Source organism: Phyllostomus hastatus, unplaced genomic scaffold (assembly GCF_019186645.2).
Source record: "Phyllostomus hastatus isolate PE091 unplaced genomic scaffold, TTU_PhHast_1.1 phas_contig_152, whole genome shotgun sequence".
Taxonomy (NCBI): Eukaryota; Metazoa; Chordata; class Mammalia; order Chiroptera; family Phyllostomidae; genus Phyllostomus; species Phyllostomus hastatus.
The window spans coordinates 13,930,967-13,958,139 of record NW_025333622.1 but is presented as its reverse complement, the minus strand read 5'-3'; the positions used below and the strand labels follow the sequence as shown (position 1 = coordinate 13,958,139).

Here is a 27,173-nt window from a genome sequence, read left to right as displayed (position 1 = left end):
AAACATTAAAAAAATAAAAATAAAAATATTCCTCAGTTTCCTTGTTTCTCATGACTTTGATGCTTTTGAAGAGTAGCGACTGGTTATTTTGTCCAAAGTCCTTCACTCTGGGTTTCTCATATGTTTTCTCATGACTGTAACGATCTTTATTTTTCTTCCCCAAAACACCACAGAAATTTTGTTGTGTTTTCCTTAGTACACCATTTCATGAAGTTCATGAGATATTAATGTTTTATTACTGATGATGTTGACTTTGGTCACTTGGTTAATATGGTTTCTGCCTGAATTCTCTACTTGGAAAGTTACTATCTTTCTACACTTAATAAATATTCTGAGGGAGATACTTTGAGACTATGTAAATTCTGTTCCTCCTCAAACTTTCATCCACTAATTTTAGTATTCATCAGTAAATCTTGTTTACAACAATTATTACAGTGGTATTTGTCTAATGGAGACATTTTTGTTTTTTAAGTTTACTATTTGTTATTTATTTTTCAAAGTATATTTTATTGATTATGCTATTATGGTTGTCCCACTTTTTCTTCTTTTTACCCCCCTCTGCCCTGCACTCCCCTCCCTCCAGCATTCCCCCTGCTTAGTTCATGTCCATGGGCCATACATATAACTTCTTTGGCTTCTCCATTTCCTATACTATTCTTAACCTCCCCCTGTCTATTTCATACCTACAATTTATGATTCTTATTCCCTGTACCTTTTCCCCCATTCTCCTTTCTCCTTCTCCCCACTGATAACTCTCCATGTGATCTCCATTTCTGTGATTCTATTCCTGTTCTAGTTGTTTGTTTAATTTTTGTTTTTTAGGTTCAGTTGTTGCTGGTTGTGAATTTGTTGTCATTTTACTGTTCTTACTTTTGATCATCTTCTTTTTCTTAAATAAGTACCTTTAACATTTCATATAGTAATGGCTTGATGATGATGAACTCCTTTAACTTGACCTTATCTGGGAAGCACTTTATCTGCCCTTCCATTCTAAATGATAGCTTGCTAGATAGAGTCATCTTGGATGCAGGTCCTTGCTTTTCATGACTTTAATGGTGATTTTCTATTTCTCTCTTTCCTTATACATTTATTAATTAAATTCTAGTGTATAGAAAAGCTATTTACTTATTTATTTATTTATTTATTTATATTAGCAAAACTCATGAATGTATTTTATTCTTTGGATTATAATCCAGTAGTATCATTATTCATTTTGTTGCTCAAATTGTTCCAGTTTTAGAAAACCATAATTTGTGGTTTAGTTTATTATTTCACTTGTTCCTGTATTTCCTTTCAGTGAGATATTTGAAAAGAGATCAAAAAGGTCAACAGGTTTCTCTTACCTGAGATTCAGCAGAACTGTGCCTATTAATGGAAAGATCTCCAGAGGAGAGAGCCCACCACTATCTACACCAATCCATTCTAATGTTGAAACTGATGTTGCTCAGAAATATTCTTTTTGAAATGAATCATGCCTCTTCTTCAGCTGGTCCATTCCTAGGAAAGGCAAAAACTTGCTGGGAGAGTACGTCATGGCATATCGCCATTTAAATATGCCCCGGGTTAATTTGATAGGAACCATTTTATAGCCTGCCCTTTCCATGGCTCCCTTTGTTTCACACACATGTTTTGGGGGGCATGGCCTTCAGTTGTCCTTACTAACAGTCTCCAATGAGCCTTCAAACTTTTGCAGCCTCTTGAATGAGAACTCTTGAACGTTGATTCTGCTGTGACCTGTTTCCAGGTTTTCGGAGTCTGCACCCATGAGACCAAAGAACACTGGTGGCGTGCGTTGGATGTCAGGCTAGTCCTGTCTGACTGTGCTAGACTTCAGGCAGGGAGCCGTGACGAACTGTACTGACACTCACCTACCAGTGGTCTCAAACTTTTGAAAACTGTGGCCATTCTACGCAGGGCAAAACACCTACCACATCCACTTCTGTGTTACAGACAAAAAAGAAATTGGGGATAACAAGGATTTGGAGAGAAATAAAATAACAATCAAAATGATAATTTGGCAGCACTTACACAAAAAACAGTTAGATCAACAGATAAAACCAAACATTCCTTAATATAAGAGTAGCAACTCAAAACCAACCCAGGCAGGTCCTGATGGTGCCTGCTGATCACCAGGACTTTCCTGGAAACTGGAGATCCCAGCTGTCGGCATGCAGGGACCCGGGAGGGGCCGGGCACCATCACTGAAGGCTGTGTGATGTCCCAACTTCCTAGAGCACTGAATCTGAGTCCTCAGTTATCCGGCAATTTCAGATTACAAGTACCAGAGTTTCTGGTACAAGTACCAGTGCTTAGTAACTCAATTAATCGGTCATTAAAAAGTAAGATGGACTTTTTTGAATGAATTTGTGGCATCTCTCAGAGGATCCTTTTGGTCTATTGCTCTATTTTACACAATTAAATCAGATGTATGCCTTGTTAGGAGGGGAGAGGAAAAGGGCAGCTGAAGCATGGGAATAGTAAACTCCACCAAGCCCCATGCTTCCCTGCCCTAGAGATAAATGAGGGGTGAGAGGTGGAAACTCCCTTGGACCCTCTGCTTTACCCTCCTTTCCACTCTTCTGGTCCTTTCAGGCCTGTTGTCCTTACCCCATTTAGTCAGCCGACCCCCCACCCCCCGCACTCTCACCCTCCACCCTCAGACTCATTCATACTGTCTGTCCTGAGCCCAGCTTTGCTCTGGGGTCTCCCATCCCCTTCAAGGAAAACTTCCCTGCTCATGATGAATAATTCCTTAAGGATAAATAATAGCTTCCTTTTGAGGGCTTGCTCTGTATTAGGCCCTTTATGTATAGTATACATTATCTCCCGAAACTTCACACAGCTTTGCAAGATAAGGAATAATCTACTCTTTTTGTAGATGAGACAACAAGACTTGCAGAAGTTGAACACCTTGCTCAAGACCACATACTGGAAAGTGACAGAAGCAGGACTCAGTAGTTCCTGCCTGTGCCTGCTGCCTCAAAGCCGAAGTAGCCTTCCACTGAGCTGTGCTTTGGCCAGTGGGCTCTGGCCCAGGCCCTCCGACCTGACTTCAGCCAAAATGAATGATCCTCACTGCAGCTGCCTCCTGTGCCCCCGGGCTACCTCCGCCCCCTCTTCATGTCTAAGTCCTCGCTTAGGATGTGTTAGGGCTTTGCCTTGTTTTAAACATTGGCACATCCTTTTCCTCATTGGTTTAAAAGCATTTAAAAATCTGTTTTAGCACATTATTTTAAAATCTGAACAATACTGAAGCTTAAAAAGCAGAAGTGAAAAATGTCTCTTTACTTCATCTCCTGACTCCAACCATACTCTCCAAATGTAATGACCATGAGCCATTTGATGAATATTTTTTCGGGCTTTTCTATAAGTATATAAATATGTATGTGTGTTTAGGAAGTTTTTCTGACTTCCTAGAGTTCCATAATCTATGTATCTTTACTCTAAATCATTGTCCATTCCAAACTAAACTGCGGAAGGTAAGATAAATGTATTTTTAAGTTGATCTGCACAGACCTGACCAAGGAAACACCTCTTCTTGATGGATTTATGGGAGCACTTGAGTTGGACAAAGGGGTGGAAGGCAGGACGCCTCTAGAGACCCCGAGGTCACTAAGAGGGAAGAATGTGCGAGCTGCAGGGAGGAGAGCGTGCTGCGGATAAGCTCACTGGCTTGACCTGCCAGGGCGCACACACTCCCGGGGCTGTGAAATCACTCCCATGTGAGTTGTCGTGCCCCAGAGGGGAGAGAGTGGGGGCTGCTGGGGGGCGGAATGTGGGCTGGGCCAAGTTTAGGATTACAATTGCTCAGTGGACTTGGAACCACACTAAATAGCCAGCACCTTCCTCCTCCCTCTTAGATAATTCTTCTTTCCCTCCCTGGACTGGACCTCTGGCAGCAACTTCAAAGAAGGTTGGTAACATTTTCTTCTTTTCTTTTTCTGTTTGGTGGGGTCCATAGGATTTACAATCAAAGGATATTTTGATGCTCTCCTAGAAAATGTCTCTAATGTTTACGTGTGCATATGCAAAGAGTATACGCTATTTTCTTTATTCTGTGAAACTTCAGTGGCTGTTGACTTAAGGGACAATGTGATTTGGAGAAAGGGTATCCTAGATTGAGAGGAAAGACATCTGGGATAAATCTAAGAAAATGAAGGCTTTCTTTGTGAAATGAGAAAAGATCGAAAGAACATACCAATTTTGACATGATTGAGTGAAAATAAAAATTTGAATGCATGTGATTCTACTAAGTGATTTCATATATATAGTCACTTAATCCTTATAGCTAAGTATGTCCTATCAATTCTTACTTTCACAGATGAGCAAACTAAATCTCAAAGCAAATATTTTTTTCTGAAATCAGGCAGTGAGTGGCATGGCACAAAGAAAAATCTGGTCAGGCTTGTGTGACTCTATACCTCATGTCCTTTCAGGGGCATGGTGCTGCCCCTGAGAATCGGTACTCTGATAAAGCCAAGGGCCCCAACAGGATAGGGGTAATGCTTCTCATGGGGTCTGGGAGGATGAAGAAGTGAAGGGAGATGGTATTTCATCATTGGAAGACATCCATCAGATGCTAAAGGGAGGTCCAGAACCAGCACAAAACATTGGACAACCTTCTCTAAAGGACTGAGGAATCTTCTTGGAACCAGCAGCTTGGGTTTTTCCTTCGTAGCTCACAAACAATCTTTGGAGTCCATTCCCTAATTTATCAACTAAGCCAAGGTGCCTACTCTGCCCCAGCATTCTGCATCCCTCAGGTAGCTCAGCTAGGGAGGCAGAGCCCCAGGAGAGTCTATGCCCAGATGGGGCTCCTGCTGAGTAAGTTCTGTTAACATCAGTTTTTCTTGAGATGTAGAAAAGAGTTAACTTGCCCACTTTTCTGGAACAGGGGCCACTGCATACAATCAGGGGAGAGTCATTAGAAGATGCTTATATTAGACATGCTGATAAACCTAGGCAGCCAATGTAATCAAGGGATATAATGAAAAAACACAGGCACAGAGGGAGTTCAAGTCCTGGCTGTGCCATTTATTAGCTGTACAGCAGCAGACATTATTTAATCTCTCTGAGCCTCAGTCTCTTCATTTACAATGCAAAGGTAATACTGCTTACATCTCAGGGTTTTCGTGCAGATTAAATGAAATAAATGTATGCAAAATGCTTAGTCCACAGTGGTTGCTCACTAAACGTGAGCCATGTCCAGTCTTATCTTCACTCCCATGAGAATCTAGAATAGGGCAGTGAAGGGTTTAGAATGTTCTTCATTCATTTTGTGTTGTCTTCTCTACTGTAACAGTTTCCTACATATGTTATCGCCAGAAAAGAAAAGAGCCCTGAGTTCGCCTTTCTCTTACGCTGATTTCAGAGAGAGGTGGAGGGAGTAGCTGGAAGGATCGGTTCATCTCTTCAGAGCTCCTGGTCCCACTCAGCCTCTCTCATTGCTTTGGAAAGAGTTTTTGAAAAACTGGTTTTTATTTTCATATTATAAAATAAAACATGTTCTTTGATAAATATGTAGAAAATATATACAAGAAAAATATTTCTATATTCCAGCCACTGAGAGAAAAAATTTTGCTGAATATCCTAATCTTTCAGTGCATATAAATATAAAACATTTTCCCAGCATAATCGTATTCTATGTCCTGTTTTATATCTGTCTTCACATCTGAGGAACCCTGTTTCATTCATTATACTTTCTTCTGCAACACAATTTTTAATGATTATATAGTAGTCCATTGTGGGTATGTGCCATAATTTGTTAATCTATCATTTTTGAACATGTCTAATTTTTTTGCCGTTGTAAGCAATGAACATCTTCAAGCCCAAATCTTTACCCACAGTCACAATTATTTCCTTAGAATAAATTCCTGCAATGGAAATTTGTGGCTTCGAGGCATTATAAAAATCCCATCCTTTCAGGGGCCCCCAGCATACAGAGTGGAGAAACGGAAGCACGAGCTACTGCAGGCACCCTAGTTGTAGGGTGTCAGAGAACTCAGGTTATCCCAAGCCTGTGGGAATTCTTCCATGTCCACAAACCCCAACCCAAGAGAACATGTGTAGTGGACGCAACATTTGTACTTCAGTATCAACCCTTCTCCCTGAAACAGGAAAGGAACCTATATTTTCAGCATCTGTCACCTGGCCTTTACCAATAAGACAAACTAAGGAGGACCGGGGCCTGCAGACAAGGGAATAGGAATTCACTCCCTTCCAGTGCATTTATTCCTGTGGACATTTCCTGGTGAAGGACAAGGGAGGGCTGCCTTTCCAGAGTTCCCAACCGTGACAGAGTGCCCTGCTTGTTTTCCAGGTGGGATGGATAGCCGGGTCTTGGGCACAGCCAATAATGGAGAGACAAAGCCAGTGTTCCCAGTCATGGAAAAGACGGAGGAAGGCGGCACCCTGGAACGGGGGCACTGGAACAACAAGATGGAGTTTGTGCTGTCAGTGGCCGGGGAGATCATTGGGCTGGGCAACGTCTGGAGGTTTCCCTATCTCTGCTACAAAAATGGGGGAGGTGAGAGCCACTGCACCACCCACCAACCCTTGGAAGGAGGATGCCTCCATGTCCTGCACTTACCGCCCCCCCGGGGAATCCCATAGACACGTAGAATGCTGAAATTGGAAAGACCCTTCCTTAGAAGGCATTAAGGACTAAGGACAACACTGCAGGAGATCGAGACCTAGACAGAGCACATGACTTTCCCAGGGGTTTTTCTATTACAGCATGACGTCACAGAAATGTGAGTACAGGCTTGAAACCAGATGGACCAGAGTTTGGATTCTGGCTCTGCTACGTACTCTCTGTGTAATCTTGGGCGAGTTGCTTGACTCCTCACAGCCTCAACTGCTGCTCCTTTAAATTGACATAGTAATACCTGCCTTTCAAGGATGTTGTAAGGATTAGAGGTAATATATATAAAGTGCTTAATAAATAGTAACTATGTAGAAAATGGTATTGACATCAAACTGTCCCATGGTCTCAAGATTCCTTAGCCGTGAACTTGTGTCTTCCTCCTGTTTTCTGGTACCGTGGCATTCCCTAAGCTGTTCACTACCTAACTCCGCCAGTGTTATCACCTTTGATACCAGTGGTACATGTCTCATTGAACATGTGTGTGTGGAGCATTAGCTCTAACTCTTTACTTGAGCTCAAGTTCTTTGTTGGCTTCTCATTCCCCTCCATTCTCTCCCCTGGGGTAACTCTGCTACCCCCACAGCAGTGGTGGTCATTTTCCTGCACTTAATTTCAAGGAATCCCAGATCATTGCTGTGGGAAGCTCCAGAGGGCTTTCTCGGGTACAGAAGGTTCTGGCTGAGCAGTGGGTTAGGAAGATCTCCTTGTTGGTGGTTGGGCTCCCAGGTCTGGTTTTGAAGTGAGGCTGCAGTCAAGGCTGGAGGAAGGAGAAGCAAAGAGGCAGGTCACTGGGGAAAATACCAAAGGGAGTGGTAATCTTATGGGCCACAGGGGTTGCAGAATGCCCCAATGCAACATCTTCCCCTTTTTACATAAAAATTTTTATTGATTGATTTGAGAGAGAGAAAGATCATTTTAATTAAAGATTTTATTTATTTGTTTTTAGAGACAGGGGAAGAAAGGGAGAAAGAGAGAGAGAGAGAGAAACATCAGGCGAGAGAAACATCTACCATTTGCCTCTCACATGCGTCCCAGCCGGGACTGGACACACACCCCAGGCATGCACCCTAACCAGGAATTAAACCTGCAACCTTTTGCTTTGCAGGATGATGGTCAACCCACTGATCCAAGTAGATCAGGCAAAACATTGATTTTTTTTGTTCCACTTACTTATGCATTCATGGGCAAACCTCCCCTTTTGCAGGGGAGTAGAAGCCTCCAAAATGCATCAAGCTCGTCTCACCATGGTTTTAGAGAGAGAAAAACCTACAACACAGAGTGGAGGTGGGAGGAATGGAGGAGGGCACAGAGAGATGCTCTGAGCCCATAGTGTTATTCTTGGGATTGTAGCGATTGGGGATTGTCTCTGGGATTGTTTTTCCAGAAGGGTAGGAAGGGTTGATATGTCTTTTCTCTCCAGGAGTTTCTGGCCAGCAGCCCAAAATCACAGAACTTTGTTCAGGCTGTGTTGTGAAGGAAGAGGGAAGTCTTTCTACTTTTGATCTAGCCCTGGACACCCCACATGCTTGTTTAGGAATTTAGGCCTGAACACTCTCCCTTCAGAGAATTGGGTGGAGAGATGGGCTGGTGGGAGGAGAAGGAGGAGTCTGGGGCCTAAGCTGGGCATTGAGACTCTGTATCTGGAACCTACTAACCAGCTTAGGGCCTCACGTGGCAGAAAGCTTAGGTGGTGAGCAGCTTTCTCCAAGCGTCTCCGGCATTGGGTAAAGGCTGGCCTGGAAATTAGCAGGAATGACATGAAGATGTGGGAGAGAGTAGAGTGATTTCCAGGTCTAGAGCAAAACCACTAGGCTGAAGAAGGGGAAGCAAAAGGCATCGTGAGAGGAGCAGCAGAGTCTAGAGTTTGGGTGAGACAAAGACCTGAATCGTCGACATAAGTTTGAGAATCATTAAACTTTAATGGCATAAGAAAAGAGAGGAGGACCTTTAAAGATCTTGGAGAAGAGGAGGAACCAACAAAAGAGACACAGGTGGGGAAACCAGTAAAGGAGGAGGAAAATCAAGAAAGTGAAGTGTTGGGGACAAGTAAAGCAATGCTCGCAGAGAAGAGGGAGAGAGAACTAACCAAATGCTGCAGATAGCTTAAGAAAGATGAGAAATGAGAGTTGATTATTAGATTTGGCAGTACGGAAGTCACTGGTGACTTTGTCAGAACAGTTACAGTGGAGTGTAGGGGCAAAGGCTGGTTGCAGTGGGCTTAAGAGTTTAGGAGAGAGAAGAATTGGAAATAGGAAAGATGGGCTTCTTAGGCAAAACTCAGTAGTAGGTGAAGTTTGTCAGTTCTCTCTGTAGCCCCCCTCCTCACGGAAGTAAGCCAGTATGAGCATTGCATGGTGGTGGCTGTGCACCCGGAGTGTTCGGCGGTGGGGACACGGGTCCTGGCTGATGGAGTTTCTGAGAAGCTGCACATTTAAAAAAAATTCTCACCTAAGGATATATTTACTGATTTTTTTTTGAGGGACAGAGAGAAATATTGATTCATTGCCTCCCATATGTGCCCCGACTGGGGATCGACCCTGCAAACTTGTGGTGTACAGGATGATGCTCCTGAGCCACCTGGCCATGGCTGAGAAAATGCACATTTGAATTATTTCCCCCAGCTCTCCACCCTCTGCTTCTTGGAGGGAGAAGCAAACATGATTTCCCCCCAAGGCTTGACCCATTAGAGCTCCAGCCTTGGGGATGAGGAGACTCTGCATAACCTGAGGCACGCTGTGGGGAAGGTGGTAGGAGAGGATTCTGGCAATACAATTCGAATTTGCCAGGAAGGAATTTAAAAGACTTGCCTACCAATCTCAGTTCAGACAAAAGCAAATCATCTGCCAACCATTTTATACTTAATTTCTAAGTCCAGGATGCTGAAAACCAGAGATAGATGTCACCTGTGCTGAGACTCTTGTTTTTGCGAGTCATAGACCACCAGCTGGAGACCACCTCATGTGAGGACAGGTGCTCCCTTCTTCCTTGCCCCACTTCCCACCCTCTTTCCTTCTCAACTTCAGTCTTGAACACCCAGGTCCTGGGTGCCTGGGAACACAGGCCTTTCTGCTGGACCCTCTCTAGCTCCTGGCATCCTGGCTGCCAGCAGACTGAGTTGCTGAACACCTAGAATACTTAGGACTGGAGATCCCCTATGAGGCTACAGCAGAATGTACCACAGCTGGACCTCGAAGAGCTAGGGCTCTTAGAGCAGAAGGGCTGTGGGGGAAAGGCAACAACAAAGTAAACCTCGGCTCTAAGTGTAGAGCGAAAGAGCATGAGGACACGCCTGCGAAGGGAACTAAATGACAGCTGGTATCAGGGAACACTATTCTCCTTGATGCTGTTTGTAGGCCATTAAGAACAAAGAGAAAAGAGGAGTCCTTTTCTTCCATAAGAGTGATAGTAGTATGTGACAATTTGGTACCATTTTGAGTTAAGTACTTAACACCCAGTACTGGATAGATTAGTGTTGATCACAGCATCCACAGATGTACACTCATCGCTGTGTTGTTTCTGTGGACAACCATCAGTTCCTGTCTTTTAAAATGTCACATGGAACATTACAGGTGACACCACAGAGTGTGTTTCTCAGAGGGGCGGCAGAAGAATGATGCCTTTCTAGGATGGACTTGTGGCCTCTCCCATTCCATGGGGAAGAGTGCCAGGACATTTTAGAACTTTGGAAAGGAGATGAACATGGTGGATATGGGGGAGCAGCAGGTAACTGAACACCAGCTTCCTTCTCTAGAACTAATTCCATCTTTTAATGGTGGTGTCAGGGGCCTGTGGGGAAGAGAGGCAGAGTGTCTCACAGGATTCCCCAGTCTGCACTTGGGTCTCTCTTATGCTCCACCCTGCCCCACACTTCTCCACTTTTAGGGCCAGTGGCTCTACCTGGTGGGTGTGGACCTTGTCCCTGTGGCAGGCTGCCCAGGGGCTCAAGGAGGCAGAGGGGCAGGGTAGCAGAACTGACCGCAGGACCCATAGCAGTTAAACATTGTCTTGGCTTATTGGGAAAGAGCAGGTAACATAAAGATGGAGGAAGGGCTTGTGCTGGGCTTAAAACTCATCTCTCATCCCCTTCCCTCCCCTCCCCTCTCCCCTCCTCTTCTCCCCTCCTCTCCTCTTCTCCCCTCCCCTCTCCTCTCCTCTCTCTCTGCAATGTTTCCAGTTCTCAGCAGTGACTGTTCATATCATCCTGGGTTATCTCTTCCCTAATTTTCCCCTCCTGCCCAACAAGCCTTGGGTTGATTTATATACTTATCAGATGGAATTGTTTATGATCTCAGTTTCTTTGCCCTTGTGGTGAATAAGTGTTTCCCTCAGTGCCTGAATTATGGACACAGAGATATGGATGGTGAAGAACTGGAAAACTCTACTCCCCATTAACATTAGCACTTTTATTAAAGTATACTTGACTTACAATAAATTGTACATATTCAAAGCATACAATTTGATAAGTTTTGACACATGCATACACCCTTGAACCTTTGTCACAATCAAGATAATGAGCAGAGCCATCACTCTCCCAAATTTCCTCCTGTCTCTTTCTCCCACCTCCGACCTCTGCTGCCTCATCCCAAAGCAGCCACAGCCCTGTTTTTTGAAATTATATATATACATATATATATTCCAGATTTATTGATATATTATTGATATATAACATGAACAAGTTTAACATGTACAACATGATGATAAGTTAGTTAACACCTCTATTCCTTCACATAAGTTCCTTTTTTTGTGTGGTGATAAAATTTAAGATCTACTCTCTTAACAACTTCAAGTATATAACTCAGTGCAGCTCACTTCAGTCGCCATGCTGTACATGAGATCTCTAGGACTTACTCATCTTGTAACTGGAAGTCTGTACCTTCTGACCACCATCCACTCATGTGCCCATCCCCAAGCCACCCCCTGTGCCTCCAACAACCGCTGTTCTACTCTGTATTTCCAGGGGTCTGGCTTTTTAAAGTTCTACCTATAGTGAAAGCATACAGTGTTTGTCTTTGACTTATTTCAGTTAGTATAATGCCATCCATGTTGCTGGAAAAGGTAGGATTTTTTTGTTTGTTTGTTTGTTTTAATGGCTGAATACTATTCCTCTGTGCGTGTGTGCATGCATGTTGATGGACACTTAGGTCGTTTCCATGACTGTTTTCTGTCATTATGCTTTAGTTTGCCTTTCTTAGAATTTTATACAAATGGAATCATGCAGTATATACTTTTCTATATTTGGCTTTTTCACTCAACATAATTATTTTGAGATTTATCCATATTTTCATGAGTCAGTAGTTTATTGATTCTTTGTCATTACTGAGTAGTACTTTATTATACAGGCATACTACAATTTGTTTTTTTTATTATATTGATAAACATTTGGGTTGCTCTCAGGTTTTAGCTATTACAGGTAAAACTGCTATGAACATTTGCATACAAGTCTTTGCATAAACATATGCCTTCATTTCCCTTAAGTAAATAGCTACGAGTGGAATAACTAGATTATAGTTTTAAGAAACTGCCACTTTTCCAAAATGGATCTACCATTTTACCTTCCTGCCAGCAGTATGTGAGAGTGTCCATTTTTTTGAATTCTTGCTGATACTTAGACAGTCTTTTTCATTTTAATTTTTCTAGTTGGTGTGCAACATTATATCATTGTGATTTTCATTTATATTTCTATAATGGTTAATGATGTTGAGCATCTTTTCGTGTGCTTGTTTGAACCCATATATCTTCTTTGGTGAAAACCTGTTCAAATCTTCTGATGATTTAAAAAAATGGTTGTTTTCTTACTATTGAATTTGGAGACTTATTTATATATTCTGGATACAAGTCCTTTATCAAACATGCATTTTGAGAATACTTTTTCTCATTCTGTCTTATATTTTTCCTTTTTTATATTATGAAAGCAATATATTCCAAGCTTCAAATATTTGACAAGTTCTGTAGGGTCTCTTTCATCAGTATGTGGAAACCTCCAAGCTTCAGGATCTTCTGCCAGCCAGAACTGGGCTCATTCACTGGTGTGAGGCCAAATCCATTTCAGGGCATGTCATGGTGACACAGTAATGGTGGGATGATGAAACGTGCCGTTGGGTCTTGCACACTGAGTGCTAAAGCTCCAGTGTTTTGGGTGATAGAAAGGACATTCCATCCTCTAACAAGCAGGGAAGCAATAGCAGAGCTGACTACCAGAAGATGGTGTTGATGCCTTAACTGGTTTTGGAGGCAGTATTGCAATTCTACTCATACGAGAGAAGGGACAATGATCTGGCTGAGTACGTTTTGCATCATATTTACAATTTGGATGAGCAAATATTCTTCAGCAAATTTGCAATTGGGGAAAGCTTTGCAGGGGGAAATAAGGTGATGGTCAGCACATTCCTCCCCATTTTTGCAAGCAGGCCAGTATTGGCAGCGCTCCAGAAGTGTCTCTGGTTTCTGTGCCACACTCAGTTCATTGGTCTCAGCGTGACAGATCTGCAGAGTTTCTGTGGTCCTTGAGCAGCCTGCAGCCTGATGACCGGTGCCTCTGCTGAGTTCCTTGACTTTTTTTCTACATTATCTTCTTTTGTCTCTTCCTCCTAATGGGGAACTTATTCTAGAGGTCCTGTTTTACTCCAGACCATTTTTGTCAGCAGTTGAGAAGTTCAAGTTCTGGGAGCAATTGACGTGTCTATTTCTGTGAGACTGCAGAATAGTTAGTTGTTTTTGTGATTCTTGAGCTTCAGACAGAGCCTTCGAAATTAGACTGTTGTGAGCTTGTTTAGAAGGAGGAAGTGAGGCGCTGGCCAGTGTGGCTCAGCAGGTGGAAGCATCTTCTTGTAACCAGAGGGTTGCGGGTTTGATTCCCAATCAGGGCACATGCCTGGGTTTCGGTTCCCATCCCTGTTCCAGCGTGTATGATCCCCGGTCTGGGCATATACAGGAGGTGACTGATCAATGTTACACACTCTCACACACTGATATTTCTCTCTCTCCCCCTTCCTCTCGAGAAGCAGTGAAAACAAAAGTCCTCAGTGAGGACTTAAAAAAAGCTCTTTCTTAAAAGAAGGAGTAGCAAGGATTTCCTTTCTGGCTTTGCTGTCACCAACAGGTTGTTGGAGATGCTTCCTGTTACACCCACCACCATCATCTTCCTCCTTTTCTTCTCCACGATTGAATTTTTTTTTACTTTAACAACTGAACTTTCCACAGGCAACCTTCTCTTCCAAAAGCTTTCTTCCTCAATTCTCGTTTTTGTTTTTTTTGTTTTTTTCTGTAGAAGCAACCATAGGTTTCTTCTAAGCTGTTAAGCATTTCTGGTTCACACGAACATCCTGCTTCACACACCTGGCTGTTCTGCATACCAAGTTCCTTGGCAGCATGAAGACAGTTTTGCTGCTATTGAAATTGCAACCTGTTTAAATGAACACCACTCTCTGCAGTTTGACTTGCAGGTGGTCAACAAATTTCAGTAGAGGGGTGAGAAGAACCACACGTAAGTGTCACTGCAGGTATTTCTGAGATAAGGGGTTCTCCTGCATACAACTGATGTCTTCACCAATGAGATCTTCGAGTTCTGGTCACGTCGTCAAAGGCTGTTGGCCCCCTCAGAGGTTTCACTGTTGGCGTAAGTCAGGTTGCAGCTCTATCATCATAAGCCTGTCTGACATTGCTCCTGTGAACTTGAAGAAACCCTGGACTCTCTTTTCTCAGGTCTCGTGCTGGAAACTGCACGGGGTGGCACTGTAGCTTCCTGCCTTCTCTCATCTCCCCACGGAAATTGTTTCTGTCTGAGGCATGTTGCTGTCAAACATGTTGGTATCAGATTTTAGACTAGAAGGGTCAGTAGTAACAGAGCAAATTTCATCTAATACACCACGAAGCCACACGGTGAATCAAATCGTGTTGTTCTCCAGGAACAGGGACAGGCCCTCTGTCATTTTGTCCTGACTGTTCTTGTTGGCCACCATCAGCATAACGGATCAGGAAGTTTTTCACTGAACAATGGCGGAAGCAACTGCCAGAAAGCCCCAAACATCCCATATGCAAATATTCAACACAAGTTCCTAATTCTTGCAATTTCTCCTTCATGGCACCTTGAACCTTGGGGCGGATGTCAGTGCTGATCTCCAGGGCTCCCTGGCAGGTGGCCAAGGTGCTTCCCTTGCCCCGCCCAGAGCTGGCTGGCAGTCCCCAGCCCCATGGCCACAGCTACCACCACTTCTGGCTCTATTGTTCTCAACAGTGTCTTGGGAAGAGCAGAAATTTTCAATTTTGATGAAGTCTAGTTTAATCAATTTACTCTTCTACAAGTAATGTTTTTGGTGTCACATGAAAGAAATATTTTTTTTTCTAGAAGCTTTCTAGTTTTAGGTTTTACATTTGGGTCTCTGATTCATTTTGGGTCATAACTTTTGTGTGTAATGAAGGTATGGATTAAAGTTCATTTTTTGAAAAGATAGATTTATTCATTTATTTGTTATAGAGAGGGGAAAGGAAGGAGTAAGAGAGGGAGAGAAACACTGATGTTGGAGAGGGACGTGGATTGATTGCCTCGTGTACTTGCCCTGACAGGGGACTGAACCAGCAACACAGGCATGTGCCTGACTGGGAATCAAACCAGCAACCTTTCATTTTGTGGGAGGATGCCCAACCCACTGAGACACACCAGTCAGGCAAAGTTTATTTATTTATTTTTTAGTGTATGAATATCCACTTGTTCCAGCATCATTTATTGAAAAGACTACCTCTTCTGCCCCTCGTGCCAATGAATTGACTTTACACCTTTGTTGAAAATCAGTTGTCCACATATGTGTGGGTGTGTTGCTGGACTCTCTCTGATCCACTGATTCGTTTATTTTGACATCTAAACCACACTGTCTCAATTACTTTAGCTTTATAATAATATGAAAATAAGGTAGAGTTCAGTCTAAAACTTAGTTCTTCTTTTTCATAGTTGTTTCGCTATTTTATTTTTTTTGCATTTGCATATGAATTTTAGAATCAGTTTGTCAATTTCTGCAAAAAAAATCTTCCAGGACTTTGACTAGGATTGCAGTGTATCAACATGGGAAGACTTGACATCTAAGTGATACCGAGTCTTCTGACCCATGAATAGGCGGGAACTGTGCCTCATTGTTTACTTAGGTCTTTAGTTTTCTCTCAGCAACATTTTGCAGTTGTGAGTGTACGTCGTATCTTACATCTTTGGTCTGATTTATTCCTATTTCATTTTTGATGTTATTATGAATGACTTTATTTCTTAAATTGAATTTATAATTTTTTGTTGATAATATATAGGAGTACAATAGATTTTCATAGGCTGATCTTGTATCCTACAAACTTGCTAAACTGACTAATTGGTTCCAGTCACTCTTTGGTACATTTCAAAGGATTTTTCTTTTCCTTTCTTTTTAAAAACACTTTATTGAGATATGACTAAGACAATAAGCTGTACATATTTGCTGTATACAGCTTGATGAGTTTAAAAGTAATACCTATCACCTCCAAAAGTTTCTGTCTGCCCTCTTTAGTTTTTTGTGTGTGTGTGTTATAACAGCACAACATAAAATTTACCTTCTTAGTAAGTTTTTAAGGAAACGATAAAATAGTGTTACTGTGGCACACAGTAGATCTCTAGAACTTACTCATTTTGCATGGCTGAAACTTTGTGCCCTTTGACCAATGCCTGCTTCTCTGTTTCCCCCTTTCTCAGCTTCCGGTAAACAGCATTCTGCTCTTTGCTTTTAGGAGTTTGAATACTTTAGATTTCAGAGAGCTTTATATATAGACTATCATGCCATTTGAGAATAAAGCAGTTTTATTTCTTTTTCAATCAGAATAACTTTTAATTTCTTCCTTGCCTTTTTTTGCCCGGGCTAGAATCAATGTTCACAGAAACAATGTTAAATAAAAGTGGTAAGAATAAACACCTTTGTCTTGCATTTGACCTTAGGAGTTCAGCAGTCTTTCACCATTAAGCATGATGTTACGTGTGGGATTTTTGTAGATGCCCTTTATCAGGTTGAGAATGTTCCCTTCTGTTCATCATGCACTGAGAGGTTTTTGTTTTTTGTACAGTAATGGCCATTAGATTTATTAATATTATAAATTACTTTAATTTTTTTGAATGGTAAAACAACCTTGTATTCCTGGGGTAAACCACACTATATAATGTATTATTCCTTTTATATATTATTAGATTTGATTTGCTAAAGTTTTGTTTTGAATTTTAAAATCTATGCTCATGTAAGACATTGGTGTGTAGTTTTCTTTTCTTGTAATGTCTTTGTCTGCTTTTGTTATCATGAAAATGCTGGCTATGTAGAATGAATTGGGAAGCATTCCTTCCTTTTAAATTTTCTGTAAGAATTTGTATAGAATTAGTGTTATTTCTTTGTTAAATGTTTGGAGAATTTACTAGTGAAAGCACTTGGGCCTGGAGTTTTCTTTCAGAGAAGATTTTAAACAATAACCAACAAAATTTCTTTAATAGAAATAAGGCTATTAAGATGATCTATGTCTTCTGGAGTAAGCTTTGGTAGCTTGTATTTTTTAAGAAATTTTACCTAAATTATTACATTTATTGACATAAAGTTACTCATATATTTTCTTATTATCCTTTTAGTAAGAAAGGATAAATATTCTCTTGGTAAATATTCCAGGTTTACTTGGAAATCATGTATATTCTGCTGTTGTTGGATACAGTTTTTTATAAATATCAAGTAGGTCAAGTCGGTTGATGTGGTTTTCAAATAATTTATATCCTTATTTATTTTCTATCTACTTGTTTTATCAATTACTTAGAGAGATATATTGAAATGTTAGACTTTAATTAGGAATTTAACTATTCTCTGCAATTCTAGCATTTTTGCTTCATATATTTTGAAGCTCTGTTATTAGGCACATGTGCATTTAGAACTGTTATGTCCTCTTGTTGACCTCTTTATCATAATGAAATGACCTTCTTCACGTCTGGTAATATTCTTTGCTCCAAACTCTATATTGTGCTATATTAATACAAACATTGCAGCTTTCTTCTGGTGAGTATTAGCATGGCAAAATTTTTCCTATCCTTTTAGTTTTAACCTATTCATGTATTGATATTTAAAGTGCATTTCTTCTAAGCAGCATATAGCTGACTCTTGCTAGTTTAAAACAATTTTTTAAATTTTTGTTCAAACCAATCTGACAATCTCTATCTTTTATTTGGGATATTTAGATTACTTACATTTAAATGCAGTTATCCAACTTCTCCAAGGACATACAGAGGGCCCATAGACATATGAAAGAATGTTCAGCATCACTAGCCATCAGAGACATGAAAATTAAAACCACAGTGAGATATCCCTTCACACCAATCAGAATGGCCATCATAAGCAAATAACAAAAGGGAACCCTAGTGTACTGTTGGTGGGAATGCAAACTGGTGCAGTCACTGGGGAAAACAGTATGGAATTTCCTCAAAATACTAAAAATAGAACTACCTTTTGATCCAGTGATTCTACTGCTGGGAATATACTCTAAGAACCCTGAAACACCAATTCAAAAGAGCCTATGCACCCCTATGTTCATAGCAGCACTATTTACAATAGCCAAGTGCTGGAAACAGCCTAAGTGCCCATCAGTAAATGAGTGGACAAAAAAAAAAACTGTGTTACAATTTACACAGTGCAATACTACACAGCAGAAAGAAAGAAGGAGCTCCTACCCTTCACAACAGCACGGATGGAACTGGAGAGTATTATCCTAAGTGAAATAAGCCGGGGAGCAAAAGACAAATGCCATATGATCTCACCTACAAGAGGAAACTAATGAACAAAATAAACAAACTAGCAAAATAGAACAGAGACATGGAAACAAGGAACAGACTGACAGTGACCAGAGGAGGGTCACTCTATGAACTCCCCTGTCTACTTTCCCAGGTGATAAAGGTCCATGGTGGGGACAACGCTAGCATTTCTAGCATCAGTAGACTTGTCTCATCCAAAGTCAGAACAAATTACTAAAGGGAAACATGATTGGTCTAACACTAAGAGTAATTATTTCCTTGAAAAGAATTACAGTCTGTGGGCTATGTTAATGCTCCTAGATGTCCATTATTCAATGAAATTTTTGTTATTGCCACAAGTTATGTATTATTTAGGCTATAATTGATGCTTGTTGAAGAACAAACCTTGGTAGGTATAGATTAAAACTTCACAGTGAAAAAAAAGAGAACTGGTTAGGTTCTAGGTAACTTGGTGACTCTTGGTCTTGGCTGTGGTTCCAGACACCTGGACAGAAGCCCCCTGAAGTTTTTCATGACCCCCGCTCCAGGATTCTAATGGGCAGTATGGGGTGGAAATGGGAAAAGACTACTGTGGACTGTGAGGAGGTAATGGACAGCCTGTTTCCCACCCACAGGTGCTTTTTTCATCCCCTACCTCATCTTCCTTTTCACCTGTGGCATTCCTATCTTCCTCTTGGAGACAGCACTGGGCCAGTACACAAGCCAGGGAAGCGTCACAGCCTGGAGGAAGATCTGCCCCATCTTTGAGGGTGAGTAGATGTGTGTCTGATTCCAGGGTATCTGCACTTGGGATTATAGACCTTACTTGAATTGATTGGGTGGTTTAGCAGCCATGCTGATTGAGATAAGACTCTGTCTTTATGTTAAACCTTCCATTTATGAGCCCAATATTGAGCTAATCACCCAGTCCATCAGAGAATGGAGAAGGTGGCAATGAGGATGTGTCAAAGGCTTTAGGTTAAATAAGTTGAATGCAAAGCTATTTTAGCTACATATTTTAAAAATATATAACAATGATTGGTATTTTCAAAATATATTTAATTATAAAACATTTTAAAAGGGGATTTTAAGTGAAAAAATATCATTAATAATTCTACCATCTTGATACAACAGCTATTTAAAATTTAGGGTGTTTTAGTTCAAGATCTTTTCTATGTAGGATTTTCCTAAGTTTCTATTTTGAAATAATTATATATTCACAGAAAGCTGTAAAAATAGTACAGAAAGGTCATGTGTGCCTTTCACTCAGTTTCTCCCAATGGTAATATCTTACATAACTACAGAATAGTATCACCACCTGGAAATTGACATTGGTACTGCCATCCATAGAACTTACTCAGATCTCACCACTTTTCCTTGCATTCATGTGTATAATTCTCTGTGTGTGAATTTGTGTGACTACTACCCCAATCAAGACACAGAACTGTTCCGTCACCCAAAGATCTCTGCCATGCTACCCTCTGTAGTTACCCTCTGTAGTACCCTCTGTAGTACCCCTCCCTACCAGCCCTACCTCTGGCAACCACTAAATTGTCCTCTACCTCTATAATTTTGTCATTTTGAGAATGTTATATAGGTGGAAACATACAAAATATAATCTTTAGAAGTTGGCTTTTGCATTGAGCATGATGCCCTTGGTGTTCATCCAGCCTGTTCTGGTGTCAATAGTGCATTCCTTTGTGCTGTACAGTATTACTTCATAGTGTGGATAGGTCACAGTTTACTTAACCATCTACCCAATGAAGGGTATTTGGATTGTTTACAATTTGAGGGGTTTATTTCATTCTTTCTGTCTATATGGGGTTTACATATCTATTAATATGGAGTATACATGGTTTATATCTCTGTTTTACAGTTAGCATTATTTTCCATTCTCTACACAATTATTTAATGATTATATAAACTTCAATCAAGTAGATACCTCATAATTTACTTAACTCTTTGTTTTTTGGATTTTTTCTTACGTTCAAGTACTTATAAAATTGTTATATTCTGCTGTTATGTATATTTGTTGAGATAGATCCCCTTGCCTTTTTGGAAATTATTTCTTTGGCATAAATTTGCAAGACTAGGATCACTGGATTGAATGGATGATCAAATTGATGTCTTTTAGTATGGATTATTAATTGTCCTGTGGAGCCCTGACCAGTGTGGCTCAGTGGATTGAGTATTGTCCCGCAAAGCTAGAAGCCACTGGTTCGATTGCTGGTCAGAGTGTATGACTTTTGGTCTTAGTCTGGGCAAATATGAGAGGCAACCGATGGATGTTTCTTTCTCACACTGATGTCTCTCTCCCTCTCTTCCTAACTCCCTTCCTCTCTATCTAAAAAGAAACTTAAAAAATAAAATAAAATAAAATAAATTGTCCCATAGAAGTGTTATATTGACTTACAATGTCCCTTCTGTCTTTAACAACTCTGAGGTATGCGTGGTTCCCAAGCTTGTCTGATATTGGAACTACCTGGGGACCTTCAAAACATCCTGAGGTTTGAGGTTTAATTGGTCCGGGGTCTGGTCCAGGCTTTGGAATTTTTTTTAAAAGATTTTATTTATTTATTTTTAGAGAGGGAAGGGAGAGAGAGAGAGAGAGAGAGAAACATCAATGTGTGGTTGCTGGGGGTTATGGTCTGCAACCCAGGCATGTACCCTGGCTGGGAATCGAACCTGGGACACTTTGGTTCCCAGCCCGCGCTCCATCCACTGAGCTACGCCAGCCAGGGCGGCTTTGGAATTTTAAAAACATCCCCAGGTGTTTCTAATGTGAAGACAGTTTAAAATTTATTATATTATTTGTAAAAAGTTTCACTCAGGCTGTCAGTGTGGAATGATACTTCATTATTGTTTGATTTTGCACACCTGAAATTAATTATTAGGGAGGCTCTATTTGTATTTTGTCCTACATGAATTTTCTTTTCTGCTCTTAACATGTGGTTTTATACTTCAGAAATATATCGGACTAGATTAAGGAAACATTTAACTCTTGGAATCCTGGAGGTAGTCTGCACATTTTAGAAATAATGTTGGGTTAATGAACTTCCAGAACCTAATCGGGATGACATGCACAGGGAGCAGGCTAAGGCTGCAGAAGGCAGGGAGAAAGGTCCCCTCTCAACCTGGGAAGGGCTGTGGGAGCACGCAGCAACACTGCCTGCTGGGGAGATAGAGGGCAGAGCAGGCGCCCAGGCTCCAGCGCTTCTTATTCTAGGACAACTACTGTGGAGCACAAACCTTCCCCTAAGCAGGGGCAGGTAGTGTGTGAGAAATTTGTCTGTTGTCCCTAGCTCAATCTGCCTGTTGCCCCTGCAGGCATTGGCTACGCCTCCCAGATGATCCTCATGCTCCTCAACACCTACTACATCGTTGTACTGGCCTGGGCCCTCTTCTACCTCTTTAGCAGCTTCACCATCGACCTTCCCTGGGGAAGCTGCCGCCACGAGTGGAATACAGGTGAGGTCACTTCTGAGTTCATTTCTTCCTGCTGCTCTGCCGCATGAGCTAGGACTGGGATTGCCCCTGTATCCCAGGCAACCAACTTCCCAGTCATCATTTAGGATTCACTAGAAATCTGCCCAGTGAATCACGGAGGTCTTATACCAAATAAGAGTGAGATTTCACCAGCATCACAGGGAAAATGTCAAAGAATTTTTTAAAAATGTATTCAATACATGTATTATGAATTCATGTATTATGAAGATAGAACTGACTGCTTATGTAGTTTAGATATTTATTTATTCCAGCTTGAAATAGTGTTAGTTTGACATACTATGTGTATATTGTTTGTTCACTTTTTAGTTTCTCATGCCTTCTCTCTGATACCACTTTAGGTCTTTCCAACTCATAGCTCATCTGGATTTAATCAGGGAATAAGCTCTCTTGTATGTCATCAATGTAATTCATAATAGCAGTTGATTTTCTCCTGTGCCTGTAGGGCTAGAGGAGCCACCTGTGGCAATAGAACTGCTGAGTCTAACAAACTGAAGCAATGACAACTTAAAAATGCCTGGGGTGGCGCTATCACAGAGAACTTTCTGTGACGCTGTTCTCTCTGAAACGGTAGCCAATGTGTGGTTATAGAGCACTTGAAATGTGGCTAGTTTGTGTGAAGAACTGAATTTTTAAAACTTGTATTTAATTTTAATTAATTCAAACGTAAAGAGCCACATGTGGCTGGTGGTTACCCTTTGGACAGGGCAGATGAAGAGCATATTGGACGCGTGTCCTGTTGGGGTCTCAGCACCACGTCTTGTGCTCACGGCCCACGTACCTCTCAGAGCATGTCAGTGAGGCCCTACCTGCGCCAGGTTTGGCTTTTCTTGTTCAAATAAGTCGCTCAGTTCTGGGCAGGAGTTTGAGCCTTTTCCTGACCAGGGAGGTGCATTTCAGCAATGGTTAGTATCATACTCAAGGGCCCTCTTGCCCTCAAAATTTATGCTCCCTTTCCAGGCATTCTCCGACTGATCTCTGCCACCACCTCTATGCCACCATTTTTCAAATGAAAAGTCAAACCTTGGAGGTACTTCCCCTGCCACCCCAAGGTGCATTAGGTTCTTGGCAATACCTGCACTGACCCCTGGCCCTGCTGTGGCACCTACATGCTTTTTGTCTGTTTGTCAGTCTGGTTTTCCCACACATCAGCAAGAGCTTGAAGGCAGAAAAGATGTTTTTATCTCTATAGCCTTTGTGCCTAGCACCGTGCTGGCTACATCATAAGCACTCAAAAATATTTGTTGGATGAATCAAGTTTTTAAAATGTTATATTCTAATATGTTCTTTGTGTATTTTTCTTCCCTCCCTCCCATTCTTCATAATTTTCTTCCTTCTTTTCTTTTTTCCTTCCTTCCTTCCTTCCATCTACGGGCACTGAAATCACCCTTGACAACCAGCTTGTCAGATGGTGATTTTATCAGATCTCAGTGGAGTTCTTCTTGTAAAACTGTGTGAGGTTTTGGTGGCCTAGGACTTTTGCTTCAGGCCTGCCTCTACGTTGATTGGTGCAGGGTTAACTTTGGGACGATTCTAAGGCAAATGCATTGTCAAGTCTTTTGCTTCTTGACGTTTTGGACATTTCTCCTAGTGAGTCTGGTTTTACTTCAAGCCTAGCATCTTGAGTTGCTTAGGGCATCTTGTCTTGTCATCATGAAACACTTTTCTTGGTGTGCTGAAGCTTCAAGGAAAGTGCCACATCTAGTGAAAAGAGTGCTCGACTGTCACTGTCATTCAACAGATATTGTTGAGCTCCAACTATGCCTGTTCTAAGGCTCTGTTCTAAGAACCTGGGATGTGGTAATGCAGAAAAGTGAAGGTCCCTGCCTGCATGGAGTCGTCATTCTAGTGACAGGAGGCAGACCATAAACACAAATAAATGAGTAACAGGTGTCGTGTTAGAAGAAAACATATGCTCTGGAGAAAAATAAAACAAGGAGGAGGTTTTGGGAGGGTTTTTTGGGGGGGTATAGTTTTAAACGGGTCATCAGCAAAGGCTTTGCTGAAAAGATGACATGAGTAATGCTGTGAAGGAGGGTAGGGAGTGAGCCCCTGAGATATTGGGAGACACACTAGGTAGAAGGCACACCCAGCCAAAGGCCCTGGGGCACTAGAGCCTGCAGTGCCCAGGGACCAGCAAGGGGTCCGTGTGGCTGGAGCAGGTGAGTAAGGAGCACTGGGAGGTGATTATAGGGATTTTGGCTTTTTCTGTCTTGGTGAGATGGGAAACCCATTGGAGAGTTTTGCACTGGGGTGTGGCACAGAACGTGACTTAAATTTTAACTATCACTCTGACTGCTATATGGAGAACTGGCTAGGGAGGCAAGAGTAGAGACTAGAAGCCAGTTGGGGCAGCTGGAGATGATGGTAATCTGCACCGGGTGGTGGTGGTGACGACGAGAAAGGTCCAATTCTGCATATTTTGAAGACAGAGCATACACGACTCACTGGACTGGATTCTAGCCCTCCCTTACTTCGTCACTTATAAGCTAAGACAGGCCATTGCTAAGCAAACTAACTCTCTCCATATTTACAGTGGTGAAAACACTAACTCTCCTAATATTTTTAAAGCATATTTTATCTATAAAATGTGAAAAACACTGTGAACACTCTTTGTGAAACTCCAAAGTCATGTTCACGTAACTAAGAGCCACTACTTACTGAGTACTTTCCAGACGTGTTTGCACTTAATCCCCTATCAGTCCTACCAATGGACGTTCTGTCCATTTCAGACATGAGGGTGTGCGGCTCAGAGAGACTCACAGGGAATAACTGGAGGGCAGGAGGCCAGGCAGAGCGTTCTTGCACCTGTCCCTCTGCTCTTCAGCAGCTGGCTGTGGAACTTCCCTAGGAGGCTTATTATCAGTCCTCAAACGTGGTGACTTTATGCACACGTTACCTGGAAATATTTGAATACTTTGAGGCAGATGGCATGCAGAGCATCTTTCCTGATGCCATCTGATCATGCTTTAATGAGAATATTTAGAAACCAATTCCCTCAAACATTTAGAAACCAATGAATAAAAGCACATGGGAGAGGGTGGCATAGGTCTGTTGAGGCTGTGTGTTTAAGGATGTTTTGTATAGACAACTTCAGCCCAGTTCCTTCCAGAAACCTTACTTCCATTCTCCTGAAATTTCATACCAAGTACTGGCTAATAATTTTTCTCTTGCTTCCTTCCCTGGGACCCATGAGTAGAGCACTGTGTGGAGTTCCAGAGGATCAATGGCTCCCTGAATGTGACCTCTGAGAATGCCACCTCTCCTGTCATTGAGTTCTGGGAGTAAGTGAGACCTGTTTTTTATCCCATTGTGGGCTGTGCACTGGAAAGAAGGGCTTGGGGTGGGTCCCTGCAATGGTGACTCTCAGTGGTTAACAAGGGAAGAATTTCTGTTGCCTTCTTTGGTGGCCCTGTCTCTGAAGGGGCTTGTTTCTGTGGTGCCTGTATTCGTGGTTAGTGCAGAACTGGTTTCAGAGATGAGAATTTAGCAGCTCTCCTGCCTTTCCTCACCCACGTGCCTACCCCTACGGTAGACAGTGCACACGGATGCGTGTCCACACTCCTAACTACCCTCCTCTCTTCAGCTGCGTGGACATGGTCTCTTATCTTCCCCTTCTCCCAATACTGATCCTCGTCTAGGGCATGATTCCTATCAAAATATCCTAAAACCCTGGTTGAGAAAATACACGTTTGCACCTCCTTCTCTAGGTTAAATTGGTGCTCAGCGTCCCAGAGCAAACTTACTGGGAACAGTTTATATTTGCCTCCCTTTACACCTACCCCTATCTCTGGGCAAAGGAGAGCCTCATGGGTTCAGGTGAAAAGAGCTGACAAGCCTTTGGACGAGAGCCTGCAGGCAGGGCTCTGCTGCCTGCGACACACATGCGGGCTGTGAAATGGAGGCTGGCAGCGAGAGTGGAGCCTGGCTCAACCTTTTCTCCCCAGGAGGCGGGTCCTGAAGATCTCTGATGGCATCCAGCACCTGGGGGCCCTGCGCTGGGAACTAGCTGTGTGCCTCTTGCTTGCCTGGGTCATCTGCTACTTCTGCATCTGGAAGGGGGTCAAGTCCACGGGCAAGGTTCATGTCGGAGAGCTCCTGGCCCTCCCATCCCAGGACTCCCTGCTCTCACTGGGGGTTCAGTCCCCTGGGAGTTCCCTAAGCTGTAGCCTAGTCAGTGGGAGGGAATGATCCAACAAAGACTTCCTTGATTCTGTGCCTCTCCTGGGTTCAATCTCAAATTCTTCTGGTCTTTGGGAGAGAGAGGGAGAGGGAAAGAGAGAGAATGGACACTTCAAGAGAAATTTGATCTTAGAATAAATATACCACATATGTGGGCATATCACAAAATGAACACAGTTCATAGCTCCCTAGTTCGTTCAGCATTTCTTTGGGAAAAAAATTTCGGCAAGACCATCAGTCTCAAAATGATTCCTAGTCAATCCAAGAAGCTGGGGGGCTCTTGCCTAGAGTGTATGGGGTGTTAAGAGGGCATTCTGAGTTCTTCTGGACTCTTGCCTTGGAGGCCTCTGACAAGGCTTCCTTCCTAATCGGGCCACCTGGTCGCACTGGACTTGGAAGCCCTGAGTGGACAGGGATCAAGTGTTGCAGGTCTTTGCATGCCCGGCAGCCCTTGCCATAGTTCCAAACATGGCTGTAGGGAGAATGCCTAAGTTCATTCAGTGGCTCAACAAATACTTAACTATGTGTCAGGAGCGGATGAGCGCTTCGGCTAGAGGGGGAAGGGAGAGGAGAGGTTGTGGGCTCACAGCACAGGGGAGGTGGGACTGAACAGCAGCTGGGCTGTGAAGGCTGGAGCAGACAGGGAAGGCCGGGTCGGGGGAGGCGCACTCCTTTGGCCTCTTCTGCAGGTGGGGAGCTCCTGCCTCTGCCTCACTGCTGGGTCTCCAGCCCCCTCCCACCCGACTCACAAGTTTCTTATTTCTCATCTGCCCCTTGGCCAGGTGGTGTACTTCACAGCCACATTCCCTTACCTCATGCTGGTGGTCCTGTTAATTCGAGGGGTGACACTGCCAGGGGCAGCCCAAGGGATTCAATTTTACCTGTACCCAAACCTCACGCGCCTGTGGGATCCCCAGGTAAGAAGCCACAGACAAGGGCTGTCATGTGGCTTAGGAGGTGCCTGGGCTACAGACCTTCCCTGTGCTCTTGGGCCCTCCCTGAGGGAGTGTCTCAGACATCTGTTAGCTGCAGTTTGCAGCCCCCTCCATGCTCACAGCTGCCAGGAGAGCCAGCAGGTCCTGA

At 42.5% G+C, this 27,173-nt stretch overlaps 1 protein-coding gene and 1 pseudogene across 5 annotated transcripts in view; one reads left to right on the top strand and one right to left on the bottom strand.

The window, feature by feature from the left end:
• The first annotated feature begins 3,833 nt into the window (after positions 1 to 3,833).
• The window catches only part of SLC6A13 (solute carrier family 6 member 13), a 36,205-nt gene continuing 12,865 nt past the window's right edge, over positions 3,834 to 27,173 (top strand). For all 5 annotated transcript variants that reach the window (XM_045830585.1, XM_045830584.1, XM_045830586.1 and 2 more), the window contains exons 1-7: positions 3,834 to 3,913; positions 6,320 to 6,526; positions 19,040 to 19,174; positions 21,732 to 21,872; positions 25,108 to 25,192; positions 25,856 to 25,988; positions 26,873 to 27,007. In XM_045830585.1, coding sequence (XP_045686541.1) covers positions 6,325 to 6,526; positions 19,040 to 19,174; positions 21,732 to 21,872; positions 25,108 to 25,192; positions 25,856 to 25,988; positions 26,873 to 27,007 — 831 coding nt within the window. In that variant the 5' untranslated portion in view covers positions 3,834 to 3,913; positions 6,320 to 6,324. The remainder of the gene's footprint in view (positions 3,914 to 6,319; positions 6,527 to 19,039; positions 19,175 to 21,731; positions 21,873 to 25,107; positions 25,193 to 25,855; positions 25,989 to 26,872; positions 27,008 to 27,173) is intronic.
• On the bottom strand, positions 12,663 to 14,761 carry LOC123813517 (annotated as a pseudogene).